The 18,385-nt window shown below is 38.7% G+C and overlaps 1 protein-coding gene across 15 annotated transcripts in view; it reads right to left on the bottom strand.

The window, feature by feature from the left end:
• PARD3 (par-3 family cell polarity regulator) overlaps positions 1 to 18,385 on the bottom strand; it is a 446,575-nt gene that overhangs the window by 165,871 nt on the left and 262,319 nt on the right. For all 15 annotated transcript variants that reach the window (XM_058830950.1, XM_058830956.1, XM_058830954.1 and 12 more), the window contains 2 exons: positions 10,491 to 10,679; positions 9,847 to 10,017 (listed from right to left, as the gene is read on the bottom strand). In XM_058830950.1, the coding sequence (XP_058686933.1) occupies positions 9,847 to 10,017; positions 10,491 to 10,679 (360 nt within the window). The remainder of the gene's footprint in view (positions 1 to 9,846; positions 10,018 to 10,490; positions 10,680 to 18,385) is intronic.

Raw genomic sequence — 18,385 nt, 5'->3', positions numbered from 1 at the left:
ACTGTAACAAATCGCCTAAGGCCTAGACCTGTCTGAGCACCAAATGAGCTAGAACTTCTCATCCTGGACAGAGATAATTTGCAATGACAGCTCTGCCTAATGACCAACTTTCTAACCCCTTTACACTGCACCCCCCACGGTGCCCTGTCATATTTCAAAGCCTTCAACAGAAAATTGGTGGAAAAAAAAACATTCCATTTTGGTGTCTCTTTGTTGGACAATTTCTTAAACAGACAGTTGGGCTGTTTTCAATACCATCAGCAGACAGCTGGGCCATCTTCCACACACTGACAGCTGAACACAACCAGGCCCTTGTCAGGATCATGGAACAGGATCATTTGGAATTGGGCTGCTGCTGCCACAGTGGTGCAACTTGCTTTCAAATGAAATCATCACACTCCAAAGTTTTGTAGTTAGGAACAAAAGGAAAAAAAACGAAAGTTGTCAGACTTCACCATAATTTTATTTTTGAGTTCTTTTCTCTGTCTTTCCTGACTGCAGAGTAAAGAGGTCTTACATGCTTCATTCAGCCTGGAAGCTCCTCTGATCTCTTGCTGCAGCATCCAGGCAAAGACACAAAAAACTGAACTGTCAAGACCTGGGGTGCCCTCCACCCCAGCCCTCAAAGCCCTGGAGCTGCCAGGTCCCTGTCCACCACAACTGCAGCCAGACCCTCCAGGGCATCACAAGACAGATGAAGCGTGTGGATGGACACAGGGTGCTTGGCCACGTGCACAGGAGAGCAGAAAGGCTGCATATACAGCCTCCTGCCCACCCCAGCTGTTCTCCTGCAGAAGACTTCTCTGAGTGTCTTCCCAGCCCAGCCTTTGCTTGCAGAAGCTGGTTATCCCTTGTTTTCCTACAGTTGCCTCTCAGATTTTTCAAGAGGACAGGAAAAAAGTCAAGTTCTCCTTGGTGAGCCCCTGAGAAGCAGAGCTCAGGGGAAGACATCACCCACGAGAAGCAAAGAAAATAATTTGGTATCATCTACCTGGATTTAGCAACCCCATCAGCCACAGCTCTGCTGTCAGCACAGCCCCCTGGGAACGAGAAGAGTGAGTACCTGTGCACTGAGGGCTCTGTGGATGCCGTGTGTAGAAGGGCCCAGCTGCTCCCTGCAGAGATAAGAGTCCCCACACCATGGCCCAATCCTCACACCATCCAGCCTTATTACTGCCCCTAAAGCTCTTGGTTCACCTGGGCTCCAGCACCCTGCTGTCCTCTCAGTAGTGCTACCAAGGTGCTTCACCAAGACCATTAAACCAATTCACCCAAACACTGTGAGCTGAATTCAGCTCTATTAAAAAGTAAATATCTATTAAAAAACAGATGTATTTTGTAGAAAAGCAGTATGAACTCCGATATCAAAGCAATAACTCTTCTCACTTCTTCATGCCTCTTCATTTTGAAGCATATAGTTAAATCTTAAAAACAGTCTCCTTACACAAATCCCACAGCATTTATTTCATAAATATCAAAATACAGTGGGGACAAGATACTGAAAGATACTGAGCTTGCTGGAAACTATTTGAAGCCACTGGAAATGCTTATTCCAAGTACTGACTGACCTCCAAGCCAGCATGAAAGTAGTTCATAGTTTCAGGAATTACAACAACAAGCAACATGTTTGCTGGTTGTTTTTTCTTTTCGAAACAGCTGCCTATTATTAATCACTCCACCCGCACTCCCCAGACAACTAAGAAATGTATGCTATGAAAGAGTTTAAAAAATCTGCTTCAAGGGCTACAAAGCACTTGGCCCCATTCTCCCAAGCAGAGGCTTTGAAGGGAGCCCGATGGACGGGCGACTTCTGACACGCGGGCGCTGGCGCCCGGGGGTAGAGGGTGTCGAAACAGCGCATTACGGTCGGGGAGACCGCGACTGGGAGGTCGCAGACTCTGTAAAAATTATTATTTCTGTTCAAAGCCATCATCTGTTTAATATAAATGAGATATTTAATGAAGTTCCAAATTGTAGACTTATCTCTCCTAGTTTGATAAGCACCGAGGAGATTTACTGCATCGGAGGGTCAACACAATTACAATTGGAGGCACGTCAAGCTGCAGGAGAATAATAAACTTGCAGTGCAAGTGAATTAGACTCAATAAGGTTCAAATTGTGAAATGAGGATTTGTTTTATTAGTTTTTTTAAATTGCAGATTACAACTGACAGCTTTACTGAAAAGTAAATTAAACAATATTTGCAGACTCTGTTATAAAGGAATCTAAGGCGCATTTGAAAAGAAATGTTAACTTCTGAAACACTACACGAAAAAATGAGCATAGCAACATTAGACTGCTTGAGAGCATAAACTTGCATGATAAAGGTACTAAATCATGAGCTACCCTTTATTTCACTGACTTTAAATAAGGTGTGAAAATATCAAAGTGCTTTGGGATTTATTCTCCCAGTGCTATATTGATGACTTTATGTAACAAGTGTCCAGCTTTTAGTGAGCCACAGTCCTTCTTCGTGTGACAAGCCATCAACTTTCAGGCTCATTTCTCTCTCTCAAGAGATTTTCAGAAAGACATTGACAAGAAGATGGTTCAGAAGCAAAGAAATATAAAGAAATTCACTTGTGTAATACAGTAAAGTACAGCGTAAATAAAAGAAATAACAGGAGTGTTGCATTTATATGGCTATGTTTTGTAAAGTGAATCATGAGTAAAACTTTTTCTGTTTCTAATTAGTATCTCAAAAGATGGGTTTAAACAAAGGCATTGACAGCCAGCTACAGAAATGTTTTACAGAAAATACATTGCTTTTTACAAAACACCAAAAATTAGACAACTGGCTGTCACAAAAAAAACCCCAAAATGCCTTTTCCTTACATTGTTAACACAAAGTTTGTGCAAGAAACAAACCACAGAACCTGGAAACTGTGTTGCAGACAAGAGAAAAATTAAAAGTCCAAAGCAAGATTGCAGTTCAAATTGATCATGCTCTGCATGATGCATTTCTAATATAGGGCTAGAATTACACATTCTAGTTCCTTCTCTTAGCCACTCTTGGTGCTATCTGGTATAATTTGATTTGATTAACTGATAAAGAGTGGGTCATATAAACAAATTAGACAAATTCCTAACTTCATTAAAGGCCTGGCAAGGAGAGAAATCTGCATGGCAACTGGCCCCCTATCAACAGCTGCTGGAGCACCCCTTGGTGCGCCAGTTCAGAGTCACAGACCAAGTGAGGGTGGAGGAAACCACTGGAGATTATCTAATTCAACCTCTTGCCCACAGCAAGGTCTGTAAGAGCAGGTTGCACAGTGCCCTGCCCAGCTGGGTTTTGAAATCTCCAAGATCAGAGACTCCTCACACTCTCAGGACAAGTTGTGCCAGTAGTGCCTCTAGGAAGGACTGTTTTTTTTCTTATGTGTGAAGAAATTTCTTGTATTTTGTTCTGTGCCTGTTGCTTCTTGTCCTGGCACTGGGCAGCCCTGAGAAGAGTCTGGATCAGTATTTTTTTATATACTTTTTTATTACTCTCATCAGGTATTTACAGACACTGACTGGTAAGATCCCCTGATCTTTCTTCTCTCTAGACTGAAAAGAGAATTCCCTCTCTGGATCCTAGCACTGATCTATACTAAATGATCATATTCGTAAAAATGCAACAAAACCTCCCATACTACAGATTGCCTGTAGCTCCTTTTCTCTCCATTCTCTTAAATTAAAAAGAGAAGCATGATTAAAATTTTTCTAAATAAAAAAAGGTCTCTACCCCTGACCCTTTGTCATTCAGATAAAAAACAGCTGTTTGCTAAAGCACTGTCTGTACTAGCTAGCCCAGCTGCTGCTTATCTAGATGATAAAAGGACAAATAATATGGTCCCTTTTACTTAAACACCACCATCCATCCTATCTGAAGTTATGTACATAAATATGAAAAAAGTTTATGCGCAAGAAGAGTGCCAAAATATGCAAAGCATAAACAATCCTTTTCTTTTTTTTTTAAATGAAACAAGAATCAGACTCCCTTTTTCCTTCGGAAAATAAATTATCCAAATATAGGCATGCAAGCATTATGGGTGTTAAAGAAATCAGTATACAAATCTGCCATATATGACACTGCATCCAGAATGCTGAAGCTCTTCCTGTCACACAGAATTATTCTCCAGGCTTTCTTTTTTCCTTCTTATCTGTGTACTGTGGTTAAGATGTCCAAAATACTACAGCTTCCTTTTCCAACACAGACATGTTTAAAATACTACTAGTCCATATCAAGGCATCAATATCAAAGGCGTTAAAAAAACTAAACTTTCATAGGACTGGACTAAATTTTCATTTTCTGGGTTGAAAACTGGCTAAAGAACTGGATACAAAGATTGATCTTAAGGATGGATAAGAGTTGTAGATTCCCCTAGGAATCAGAGCTGGGAACAGCTTAAGTTGATAAACAGCTTTATCAATGAGTTGGAGATGGGAATGAACAGGGAAATCACTGTGTTTGGAGAAGATGCTAAAGACTTTTTGACAGTTAAATTCCAAAAGGTCATCACAAGACTAATCTAGTGAGAAGGAAATAAACAAACCTGTCACATAAATTTCAATGCAGGTAGCTAGGTAGTGCATGCAGGGGAAAATGATGCTGAATATTTTATACTTGCATACATACTGGAAAAGATGCTTGCTTGTTTCTTTTATAATGAAACCACATATTTGCAAAGTCTCTCTCACTGATCTAGCAGTCAAATTATTTCATGAATGATGAGGTCCTTATAAGGTCTGTCCTAGTTTGCTCATTTTCAAATGGAAAATAAAATGAACAGACATGCATGAGGAAATTTGGGGATCCACAGATCATTTGCAAACCTCCATTTCAGGCAGGTTTGGCAAAATATTCATTCTGTCCAAAAAAAGAGGAGGTCTAGACAAGAAAAACCCCTGAAATTTCTCACTTTGAGGAAAATGGTGATGCTTTCTCACTTAATAGCAGACAAGTGCTGCCTGCCTGTGACATGAACAGAGTGAGTACGAGCAATCTGTGTCTCTAAGCTGTCCAGGTTGCAGGACTGAAAAGCGCAGGATTCCAAAAGTAGCAATTACCTTTATTTCCTTGAATCAGCACATGGAGCTGCCAGCTGCAGGGATGTGCCTGGCAGTCGTGCCTGAGTGCTGAGCACGTTCTGGAGATGAGGCTGCCAGCTGTTTGCCCATACAGGCTAATCATAACAGCATCACTAATTAATAGAACACAGCACAAGGAGCTCCACTGTTTTTCCTTAAATCTGAGCAATTTAGAAAATTTCAACCCTGAGTTAAAGATCTAAAAAGCTGATGGCCACTTCTTCTGAAAAAATGAGGTGTTAAAAACTGGCTATATATGAATATCAAGCCAAAATTACTGTTATTCTCTCCATTCTTCCCACTGTTTTCACAGTTTTGGAATTGTTTCTTAGTCTCTCCACGCTTATGCAGGAAAGTTGAGGAGTTAACAGCAAGGATGGAAACTGAAAACACAGAACAGAACCGAATGTTTAACTTCCTTGAAACTGGGGGCAAGGGAACCTCAGATATAGCCAAATCCCAAATTAAATGTTTTTGTTATACTAATCTAACAACGTCCATCAAATATTCAGTGTGTGATTTTTTCTGGAGTGGCTGAGATATCAAACACAGTTTTGCAAGGTTTGTAATAGTGCAGCTTGCATAATTCTACATTACTGTACTCTGTATAGACCTAATGCAAACAGGAGAAAAACTCAGATGCACAGCTTTGGTGTGGAGTTCATTCATAACTAACACTCCATGCTTATATCAATATTTACTACAAGACAATTCACTTGAAAACCTGGATGGATTACACACTATCTCCCAGTGAGTCAATGAAAATTCTTTCTACAGGCAAATATTCAGCAAAACCACAGCAGCACAAAATCTCTTTTTACCTTCTGGGAAGTTTGTGGTCTCTTTTGACTCTACATTTATGGAAAGGCTGATGATACAGATGATCTCCTCCCTGCCTGTCTGAAGTCAAGATAATACTCTTATGGTGTTTATGTACATTCATATTGTTATTATAATTGCTCTGAAGAGTTTGTTTACAACATGAGAACTTGTGAAGCTGTTTGAGTATAATGATGGCATGGGAAAGGAGTATCCAAGGTCACTTCACAAAGTTTTGCAGCAGTTTCATGTTCAAGATGCCAAAGAAAGCTCTCTGACAAAGACAGTGCCTCTGCAGCAGATCAGAAGCAACTGTTCCTGCCTGTCTCAACCCAGGACAACAGAGGTTGAGATGTCAATCACTTGTAGACAGCAAACAAAATATATAAAGTGCACAAAAATCTCTGTCTAAATTGAAGCATGCAGAAACAACAATCTGCAGAACTGTGCTGTAAAATTAATTCTCCCTCCTAAACAATTCTTAGGGCTGATTATGACAATAGCCATTAAAACCAAAAGAATAGTTTCATATCACTAACTGCCTTAAAAATCCAATTCAAACTCAGTTTTACTGAAGAAAGAAGCAGACTGTGTAGTCTATCTCAAAGGAAGTCAGTTTGACTTTGCAAATGCAAAGCAATTACTGGACTTGAAGGCGGGGGAAAAAAAAGACTTGGGATTTTTTTATCATCCAGACAGCAACTGCTTTTATCATGCAGATGTTTAGCACAATTATTTTTGCATTGGCATTATCACCCCTCGTACAGATTTCCCTTTTGAGCCACTTGTGGGTGCTCCGTGGCATGGCAGGGAATCAGGCAAGGACTGACATACACTGGAACAGAGCAGAGCAAACACTGTTCTTGGTGACACACAAAAGGGAATATAACCAGACAGTTCCACTTAACTGTAGTTCAGACTAACAAGAAACAAAGCTGTTTTTTTGTCAACAAAGTGGGCACATGCAATGCTGAATCAACAAAGGAAAGAAATCAGTTGAACAAGATATCTACTGGTCTTTTATGGTGATTCCTCTGAAGAACAAAAAGAGGGAGAAGCGCATAGAAAACACCAGAATATACTTTCTCAAAAGTTGAACATTTCTTTTTATATTTAATTAAACCAGTAAACTCCCATTTCTGAGGAGCTGGGAGTGCTTAGCCTGGAGTAAAGAGAAGGCTGAGGAGAGACCTTTTTGCCCTCTACAGCTGCCGGAAAGGAGGATTTAGACAGGTGGGGGTTGATCTCTTCTCCCAAGTAACAAGTGATAGGACAAGAGGAAACAGTCTCCAGTTGTGCCAGGGAAGATTTAGACTGGGTATTAGGTAAAACATTTAGTGGAAAGTATAGTCAAGCTTTGGAACAGGATGGCCAGGGAAGTGTCTAAGTCACCATCCCTGAAGGTCTTTAAAACATGTGTAGATGTGGCACTTGGCAACATGGTTTAGGGGTGGACTTGGCAGTGCTGGGTTATTGGTTGGAGTCAATAATCTTCAATCTAAATGATTCTGTGCTTCTACGGTGATAAAAGGTGGGAGTTATTAAGATATAGGTCTGCCCTTTTTATGCTTTTGCTTCTAATCTGCAAGCCGCTGAATTTGCCGTCAGTCAAATGTAATTTCTTTTTGTGTTCTAATACTAAAAATCTTCCCTGGTGGCTGTTACTGGAATGTTCCAAGGGGACAATTTGCATTCCAGCACATTTAAGTGATCTATGTTGCTGAATTAAGCATAATACAGCCACGGTTGCATGACATGGCCAAACACTGAGGCGATGCTGTCTCCAGCCAGCTCTCGGGCCACAGAGCACTACTGAGAGACTGACTGAATGCCAGACTCATATATGGTATTCCTGCAACATTCAGAAATAACATTATCACAGCTTATCAGTACTACATCAGCTCAGCAATACCTGAAATTTGAATTGGTCACAATCTTGAAGAAGGATATAGGGTTTAATTGCAAAATACCAAGAAAAAAACTCTTTGTTTTTAATTTCATTGAAGCCTGGGCATAGCAAGACTTCCAGAAAAGTGACTTCTTGCATACTGCCAGCTCAGCAGGTAAACAGCTTTATGTCCATGCAAGTCATCCTTTCATCATATTAAAATATAAAAACAGTATTGGCATCTTATTTCCTTTGGATGAGTGTGATAAAAGCAGTAATTCCTAGGAAAAATTACATAGAAAGTTACTTTGTAAAGATGATTACTACAGCAATAGTGACATATCAGTGCTTTCCTAATCATTATGGTTCATCTTGCCAGCTTCTTAAGCAGTTGGGAAAATGCACAAAAAAGGGTGAAGGAGGCCCAGAAAGACAGGGTCTATCCTGCCCTTGTGCAGGTACACTTCAGTGTAACTAAATCTGTTTCCACAATCAGTTATTTTATCTTGAAGCACATATACTGCAGTCAGCTGTGCTGCTTTTGGCACATGATTTCTGCAAAATAAATCATACTAAATGTCAAGCAGATATAGGGGACCAAGCTGTTCTTGAATGAGTAAAAAATGTGTTCAATTCAAGAAGAAATGCCTTTGTTTCATCACTGCTAGATTACCTCCTTCATGTTTGCAAACACTGTCTGGATTAATTCAATCGAGAAGACTTTCACTAGGAGAAAAGGGATCATATTCTACATCCTTTTAGAAAAAAAATAAACACAGAAACAGTCTAAAGTATTTCACCCTTTTTATGTAGTAACATGAAGTAGCATCGGGAATTGGGTAAAAATAAGGAACAGTCTCCAAAGATGGTCTGAATCAGGGCTAGATAAGGTCATCATCACATACAAAAAGGTCAGAATTCCTCCAACACTAAGCAAGAAACACTCAAGCTGGCTTTCTAGCAATGTGCATATATAAACGTGTGTGTACAAAAACTTTGTATAAGCAGTTAATGAAGACAAGCTTAACACTTTAAAAAAGCCTAGTTGTCTTTTTCAGACATGATTTTATAATACACTATGGACTGATTTTTCCTGAAGATTAGATTTATGCATTAAAAAGAAAACCATTCTTTTTTCCCCTAGGCAGGAGCACCGATACTAAACCAATTTGTGCACATCGTTTTTGAAGCATGATGATCAAGAAATAACATTCCTGATAAGACCTTACTATATTAGCAAGAGTGAAAGAATTGACTTTTAGATTTCTAAAGAAGACATGCTTTTCTGACATGCCATTCAGCTTTATGCTATTTAACTCAGTCCTTTCTGCCATTTGTTCTGAAGTCTAATTCAGTCCTCCACAGCATCTACAGTCCTTCTCAGTATATGTCCAGATATTCCTACTATATAGCATTGCTTACATTAAATAGAAAATAAGTTATTGGAAATCACTAATGTATTTCAAAACATCAACACATTAACATTGCACTAGAGAAGACAAAAGTGGCAAATCATCAGAACAATCACCACTTCACCTTGAATTCAGTAGTTCAACCTTCCCCACAATTAAGGCCAAGACACTACACAGTTAAATTCCAAAATGACTGAATTCTTTGTATAAAGTTTTGCAGAATCTATATACGAAATTTTTGTTTAGATAATATATAGTAATGAAATATAAGAGCTCTACTCTTAATTTAAAAAATGAAGTGAGAAAGAAACAGGTCAGTTAACACAAAGTCTATAAATGAAAGATCTAATAGACTTCTATAAAAAAACTCTGCTGAACAAAAGTCACATAAACAGTGAGATCCAATTGCAAAATCAATATAGTTTTATTCAGTGTTTCCTGTTTTTCATTGACAAAAATAACCAAAAGAAAAACTTTATTGATCAGTAATAATGTTAGCATGTCCAACACTGAAATTCAGATCATTTTGTAATTCTCTCTTTCTTTAGCTTCTCAGATATTATTTTTCAAGTCTCAGAGGAAACATGACATCTCCTGTAAACACAAATGCCTCAGAAGTGAAAATTGCCAATCCCAATATCAAAAGCTTATTACCTCATTGCATTTACTTATTCGCCTCGCCACAATAAGCTGAATCATTCCTCGTTTGTTTCCTTCTGTAGACATGGATCTCCTTAAGGTTTCCATAGCATCTTGATTTGTTTTGCCCAATAATGATTCTCCATTAACTGCTATTAGTTGATCATTCACTCGAAGCCTGCCATCCTGGAAAAGTAAAAATTATAGGTAGTTACATACAACACAGACAAAGGAAGCTTTGTCTACTGGAGAGAACTAAAAAAAAAAAAACCACATCAGAAGAAAAATATTCAACCAACTATACTTAGTCCTAAGGGTTTATGGCCAAATGAACACTGCAATAATAGCTTCCATTGCAGCCACTATAGGAAATGTCTATTCTGATTACAGATTTGCACTGAAAGCTATTATCATAACCTGTTTGCTCAAACAGCATACTAATGGAACTGTATTGGAGACAGCTCGTTCTTTCTCGAATCGGTTCTGGCTGTTTAAATCCTGGGATGCACAAACATGTGAGTAGAAATCTAAATGTTACCTCTGAGAGTATAATTGGAGAACACCAGAGATCTCATTCTTCTTAGACTTATGGTTATTTTTCAAAATAACTTATTATGGAAAACTGAGGAAGACCAAAGTACACAGGTATTCTCTCTTACCTTGGATGCTGCTCCACCGTTAATAATGGACTTGACGAAGATTCCTAAATCAGCATGGTTTTCTTTTGACCGGTTACCTTTGACACTCACGCCAAGCCCAGCTGACCCAGAGTCATTCAGTGGAACTTCAAAAGTCAGGAATTCCCTGGTGCCATCAGGTGTGAGGACAAGCTCCTCTTCTTCTGCTTTCTGTTGGGGAGATTAGCATGGGATTATAGAATAGCATTTCTCTGGAAATTCTTTTCCTCCTACAGCTATTAGCATTCAAAACTCTGCTTTCTACTACAATGCCACAATATTTTACACAGTAATTATGTGAAGAAATGTGCAGAAATAGTGTATTTTCAATCACCTCCCGCTGATGCCTAAGTTCAGAAACATTTTAAATTTGTGCCTAAGTGCTTCTCTCTCTAGTAAAGTAATTGAATCACACATCATTACTGAATCTGCCATCAATACTAACTCACATATAAACTGCTATTTCATTAGCTAAAAGAGAGTTTTATCAGAAATATTTTCCTACTTCCAAACCTACAGAATTTTTAAAATACCATCATCATCTATGGAGATTTGCAGTCTTAGGGAAAAACTAGTGCAAGAAAATTAAATTAAGAAATTACTTGTTCACCTCATCTTATTTAAAACTCTCTGTGTTAGGAAAAAATAGAAAACTACACAACTGAGATCTACAATAGCACATCTCTCAGTTATTGCCAGGCTGATCATGAAATCCAGCTCTAAGTGCCAACTTTCCTGAGTTTCCCAGCTCTGCCCTTCACCTCTGTCCTCTTACCCACCTCTCTGGATCTTTGTTGTCTTCAACACCCAGTTTTAGCCTGGCTGAGAATATCTCAGGTTTTAAGCACCCTGAATTACAGCTGCAGGCCTGCCACAGCTACCAGCAGAGCTGCTCAGTGACACCTTTCCATGCACCCGAAAGCCATACGAGCACAGGTGACCAGCCTCACACTTCACCTCCTGCCAAATTCAGGGTGGCAACAGGCTGGGACCAGAGGCCTTGCAGAGCAGTGCCACACATGGGGCAGCAGCATGGACACAAGGTATGAAAGTGGCCATGCCCTGAGGAGCAGTGCTCATGCACAAGAGACTTCTGCCAACAGGAGGGACAGGTGGGACAGGCTGTTCACCAGCCCTATCCCTTATAGTAGATGCTGGTCACTTGTTTCTGATCCTCTCTCAAATCTAACCAAGTGACTATAATCACTTTTGGTTATAATATTATCAATCAAAGAAAAAAGTCATGCCCTTAAAGGCAATTCTCTGCAAAAAGATGATTGTGAACCCGAATGAGCTGGGCCTTTTTTTCTCCCATATGAAGGATAAAGAGTAAGAGAACATACAGCAGAAGGTTCACACACTAACGTCCAGCATCGGCAGTTCTTCTCTGAAAGAATTAATCTAGCCAAATTTTCATAATCTTAGCAACATGTCACCTCTGTTTCTGACACTGATTTTATACCAACTTTTCCCACATCACTGATCTATTTGCAAAGCTCACTCACATGAGTGAAAAGACATATGAGAAGTTAAAATGTGTCTGCTGAGCTGTCCCTGTTTCTTAAGACTTGAGGAAATGCAAACACAGCCTATGGGAAAGATAGATGTGAAAGCCATGTGGAGTACAGCAGACTGAGATGATCAATTTGGGCACAAGCATGCTAGTTGTGTCACCATTGACCTAGAAATGCAGTGCAAAAATGTCACGTGGGAAGGCAGTCAGACTGCTGAGAGAGCCGCAACAGCTGAGGGAAGAAAAACAGGAGCTCTATCTTTTCCCACTTGGTTAAAAGTGTGAACTTCCATGTGTTCACCAGCCCTTCCCCTTGCACTAGACTCCTTTTGTTTATAACTAAGCACAACAGTTCATCAATTACCAAAAGAAAAAAAAAACCAAAAAACCCACAAAAACAACCATCAACCAAAAAATTAACACCCCCTATCAACGTGCCATAGCTAAACTGGTTTGCTTGTGAATCCCTATTCAAACACATCTCTTGGCCACACAAAATAGCATGATTGATGCTAACTATGAGGAATGGAAAGGTGTATTGTGTCCAGAAAAACACTCTATTTAAAAGATGTTTCCCAAGTTATGGGAAAAATTACCACCCTAATTTTCCTGCTTGGCTCACAGAAGCACTAGCTCCAGCACAAATTTAAATCCACATTTTGTCGAGAGGCTGCAGAATAAAACAATCTGAGACAGATGCATGTTATATTTTAGTTTCTGCAACACTGATCACTTTCATATTCCTTAAAAAATAGTAGTAGAAATAAAGCTTGCGAGCAAAAGAGAGATAAAGCCAAGGTAGGATGAATGGCTTATCCAAGAAAGCAGATATGCTTACTGAATTTTTCTTTACTACTGTTAACATAAATTTAGAATCAATTGCCCTCTTCCTACAGCATTTCCTAATCTTCAAAAAAAATCCACCGAAACTTCAGGCAAAGCAGTCTCCCTTCCAGGGCAGAGAACTAAAGAACTTCCTTGCACAGCCTGTCAGGTGCATTTCTGTATGACAAAGGGTCAATTGGACTGAGCATCTCACAAGCATCCCCAAAGACTTGGCTAATGGCCTCTACCCTACTTCTCTTCAGCGAGACCAAAGAGCTGCATTATCAGCTCAGTACTGGTTTTAATGTGAGGCTAATACTTGCTTGTTTCCTGCAATCTTGAGTAAGGAAATAAGGCAGTATCAAGCTACAGACACCCGAGTGTGCAGGTGAAACGTGAGGCCAAAACCTGGAACAAAGTACTCCATAGCAGCTGTACAAGTGAGCAGATCATACACATGAAAAAATGAGAAACAGCTCCTCAGTACTGGATCAGAAGTACCCAAGGCATCATAAAATTGCTCAACCAAAGAAGAAAATTATCATTGCTAGGCTATGGCTAAATTTCTTTAGGGACTTCATAGGGTACCTACAGTTTTTCCCACCTAAGCACACTTGCTTTGCCAAAATATTTGTGTCTGGAATTTTAAGGATGTAAGAAGCCTTTTGCCCTATAGACTCTGTGTGACACCTGCCAGTCTCATATGCTTGAATGCAGAGGGTTTTTTTTAAAAAAAAAAAGTAAAGCAAATGTGAAAAATGTGTCTTTCAATAAAAACTGAACTATTAACTTTCAAGGGTATGGATATGAAAGTAGCAAATTTAACATCTGGGCCACATCATGGTATCAAAGAAGGCCTTATTTACCATGCATAGTAAGATATATATAAGATTATATATAAGATAGATATATATATATAATATGTTATATATAAGATATATATTATTATATCAATAATGATATATTGAATCAAACTTCATAAGACAAACCTTGGAACAGGACCATATAGTGACAAGGAACCTCTAAGCTTGTCATAAAGGAGCCCATCACAGAGAAAGGAGCAGGAAGGTTCCTACTATCATGATATTTTGAACCAAAGTTGTAAAGACAAAAACAAAACAAAAAAAAAAAAAAAACACCCAGCAAAATCTCATAATGACTGAATCCTTTGTTTTCCAAAGCCCTTTAGAGTATAGAAACATTACATGTACAGCAACTCTCCACAATCAATATAAAAGCAGCTATTATTAAACAGTAAAATTTTCACTGAAATTGTGTCGAACATTAAATATTTAAATGTAACAAATCTCAGAAGTTCCCTAATATGTCTATGAGACAGCATAAAAATGCACTAAAAATGTAAAATGCAGCATTAAAAATTTTCAGCTGAGAACAAAGTCACTTCTTAATTGCAGTAGTTTCCATTTGATCTTGATAGTCTCTAAATTAACAGCTTCAGTATGTCAATCAAACACCTCAACACTACTTTCATGATTAGTTGATCTGTAGGAGAAATACATTCCGTCATATATTTTGACAGGCCAACAGTAAACATTCAAGCAAAATTATGTACTGTGAACCCTGAACAACAAAATTCAACTCCCTTAAGATTTTTCACACACTATATCCAAAACAATTAACAGCAGAACAATATTCTGTTCAGACAGAGGCTGCTGAGGAAAAGGTCATCTGAAATAACTTCAGTTGGATGAATGAAGCTGCTCAAGTATGTAATTTGTAATAAAAATTAGATTGGTGATAAAATATGTAGGTGACTTTTTTGGCTTCAAAATCATATTTAGCATCAATTTATACTAAACAACATTTGAGATAAGTTTTTTACTTTTTAAATACAACATAAATATATTGTAAATTTAAAGACAAATTTCCTGACTAGAGCAAACTTATGGCAGTATTTTGATATATACATAGATTAAATAAAGTTGTACAATAATCAGGGAGGGAATTGTTTTTCTCTTCCATATATTATCTTCTACATAACTCTGATCTGATCATGAAATCAGATTTAATTTTATAAACAATATTAAAATAGACTTTGACAGTTAAGAGTACCATTAGTTTTCTCATCATACTAGTAACAATATCTCCTCTTCATACTTTTATCATAATATAAGAGAATAAGTTGTGTTGGAAGGGACCCTCAAAGATCATCAAGATGAACTCCTGGCCCTGCCCAGGACACCCCAGGAGTCACACCATGTCCCTGAGAGCATTGTCCAAATGCTCCTGGAACTCTGTCAGGCTTGGTGCTGTGACCAGTTCCCTGGGGAGCCTGTTCCAGTGCCCAGTCACCCTCTGGGGGAAGAACCTTTTCCTGATATCCAACCTAAACCTCTCCTGACACAACTTAAGGCCATTGCCTTGGGTCCTGTCACTGGGCACCAGAGAAGAGATCAGACAATGAGGTCTCCCCTCAGTCTCCTCTTCCCCAGGCTGAACAGACCAAGTGACCTCAGCTGCTCCTCACACAGCTTTCCCTTAAGACCCTTCACCATCCTTGTTCCTCTCCTTTGGACACTCTCTAATAGCTTCAGAATTATCTTTCTTATCCTGCAGTGCCCAAAGCTTCACATGATTTCCAAGGTGAGGCTGCACCAATGAGGAACAGAGCAGGACAATTCTCTCTCTGGGGGTTCATGTTTTCCACACTGCTGCTTGGGACTTCTTCCTCTGCAGGACCTCAGCAGGGTTCAGCTCAGGTGAGTAAGCAGCATGACATGCATGAAAACAGGAATTGAACAGCAAAAAATACCTTCCTCCCACCTCGGGAAGAAGCAATTTTCAGTCAAGTTAGGACAGGTTTCCTATATGCTACAAATCTGGCAGCATTCTCTCCAGTGAAGTTAATTCTCCTGCAAGTTTAGACCTGCCGCCTTCCCACCAGTTACTCAGTCACTGAAACTTGTGACTTTGTATACATTACTTTGTACACATTACTTTGTGACTATGTATACAAAAATGTTCTCCTGCTCCCTCTCACAGGGCAATTAATGAACTCTGCATCTCCGCTCTTGAAGGGCAACCTGTATTTCCAAGTTATATATACACCACAATGACGGCATTCATAGGATTAATTAACTACAGCACAAACACTACCTAACAATTTGAATGATCCCACTGACTATTCAATTTACCTGTCTCAAGTTCTGTGTCCAGACTTCCAACATTACAGCCGTATTAACCACTGTTTAAATACTATTTTGTTAATCTATCAACCTTTTTCCTCACAAATGTGGAAATTTACAATTGAAATTTACAATTCATCCGGATGCAAAACCTGATGTTCTCAAAAGATGAATTTGGTGGTGGTAAGAGCTCCAACCCAACAGCTTTTTCCAAGATATTTTCAGTCTTTAGAAGATTTTAATGCAGCATCCATTATTTAATTCTTTCTGATACGGTACCAACAACACTAAGGAATCATAAGCCCTGCAGCTTGGGAAACCAATAAAACTTGTCTCTGTATTATTGTATCACAAAATAGAATGCAGCAGGATATATGCAAGAGAGATTTCACTTAGCTATTGTGTAAAGACATTCTTCACATCAGGGATGACTCAAACTGCTCTGTCCTTCAAGTGAGGTGGGTGACACTGCTGTCTTACCAGGTCATCCTCTACGCTGAGGTACACAAAAGAATGATGACTCACTCTCACCCTATGCCATCACATACAGAAATGTAGAATACATGAAACAAACAGCTCTAAGGAAACAAAACAGCTTCTTTGGTCAACAACTGTTTTGTGGGGGGTGATGTTTAGTATTTATAAAAATGTGTTACTGCTGGAGGTACTGAAAACAGAGCAATGTAGGTGGCCTGAAACACACCTCCTTAACAACAGTTGAGGCCCCTCCTTGGGAGATCTAACTGAGAGCTGGTTCATCCCACTATGGGTAGACATTAAATAAAAATGTAACTAGAACAACCCAATCAGCAGAGAAGATCCAGCCTACTGATCCAGTAGTGGCATGCACACTCCAACCCAGTTTTTGCCTGAAATACAAGGACATTTATCCTTTTTTGTTTGTTTGTTTTTAATCAAACAGTTGTGCTGCATTGTAGGTTTTGAGAAACTAAAGTGTCTGCTTACCTAGTTATAAAATTATACAGGGCTTAAGCCAACTAAACTACCAGAATTCTTATCTTGCTTTCTTTTCTTAGCTTTTCCTAGACTAAGAATTTTAATATCTGTCATATGTTAGATAAACACTAATGAATCTTATTTGCCTGTATACTTTGCTCATTATTCATATTAGCAAAGTTAATATGTCACATCTGGCAAAGACTGCATTCATTCAAATCAAACAGCAGCTGCTAAATATCAAAAACTAGATCTGAATTCTGAGATTTTATGGGAAATGTGTTCTGCTTTAATCTTAATCCCATCAAGGAACAGTTTTTTGAGTATTAGATGTGGATTAACTTTGGTAAGTATTTATAAGCAAAAAATGCTAGCTCATGAAAGTACTGTAAAACAGCCCCACTGTATTTCCTGTTATGTCCATTTTAAGGATTTAATTTAATATCAAAAAAGCTGTTCCACATTCAAAAATAACTTCAGTTTAAAGGTTTGGATGGATTAAGAAATGATTTAGAAAAAAATTAAATGCTTTTCCAAAGCACAAAAATTCTAGCATGTGATTTTCATTTAGAATAGAAATCAAAGCTCTGCAAAAGCCTATGTTTAAGTACATCCACATGTTTGTAACTTCTGTCTATAGGAAATCTATTGCTCCTCTATACTTACATTACTCTCCCTAATGTCAACACTCTGATCTGGGCTGTCATAGAAACTGGTTTAATTAAATGAGATTCTACATTTCAAAAATTGATCAGACCATTAAAACTATATTCTGTTAGTTCTTACTCTCAGAACTAGCCCCTGAGAGGGGACTATTCTGTTGCAGGTACCATAATGACTGTACTTTATTCAGGCCAACATACTCTGCTCAAAACTGCTCCTATTTAAACTTTGTGTTCCTACTGTATGTCCTGAAACAAAAACATGTGATTGTAATGCTAAGCCCGTTTCTTTACACTTTGCTTATCCTAGAGAAGTGAAAAACCAAGGGATTAGGTACACAGCAGGTGTCTGTTCTGCCAAAGAAGCCTATAAAGCTACAGCTCTCTGCACTATCCCTTCTTCAAGAAAAAACTTCAATGCCCAACACCCTAATGACAGAGAGATCCCTAAAAATCCTTATACTTCTCTCCCTGGCCTATCGGATTTACAAGACCTGAAAGACTAAAGAAAGAGGTAGTGTCTGGAAAAGACAGACAGGAAAAACAAGTTAAAAGAGAAATAATGCCTTTTTAGAAATCTATGGCAAGAAACACATTCCCCACTAAGTAATGACAGTAGGGAACACCTCGAAGGATCTGAGTCTCAGTCCTGCTTCTGCTGCTGACTTTCAGGCAACCATGGCAAACTATTTCATCTCATTATTTTTCCTGCATTTAATATCCAGGGAGAATCAACACCAAGAGTCTAAAGGCGATGATGCAGTAAAACAAGGT

The sequence above is a fragment of the Poecile atricapillus genome, chromosome 2, assembly GCF_030490865.1.
Source record: "Poecile atricapillus isolate bPoeAtr1 chromosome 2, bPoeAtr1.hap1, whole genome shotgun sequence".
In the NCBI taxonomy this organism is placed as follows: domain Eukaryota; kingdom Metazoa; phylum Chordata; class Aves; order Passeriformes; family Paridae; genus Poecile; species Poecile atricapillus.
Note: the sequence above shows the minus strand (reverse complement) of the source record. Positions and strands in the feature narration are given on the sequence as shown.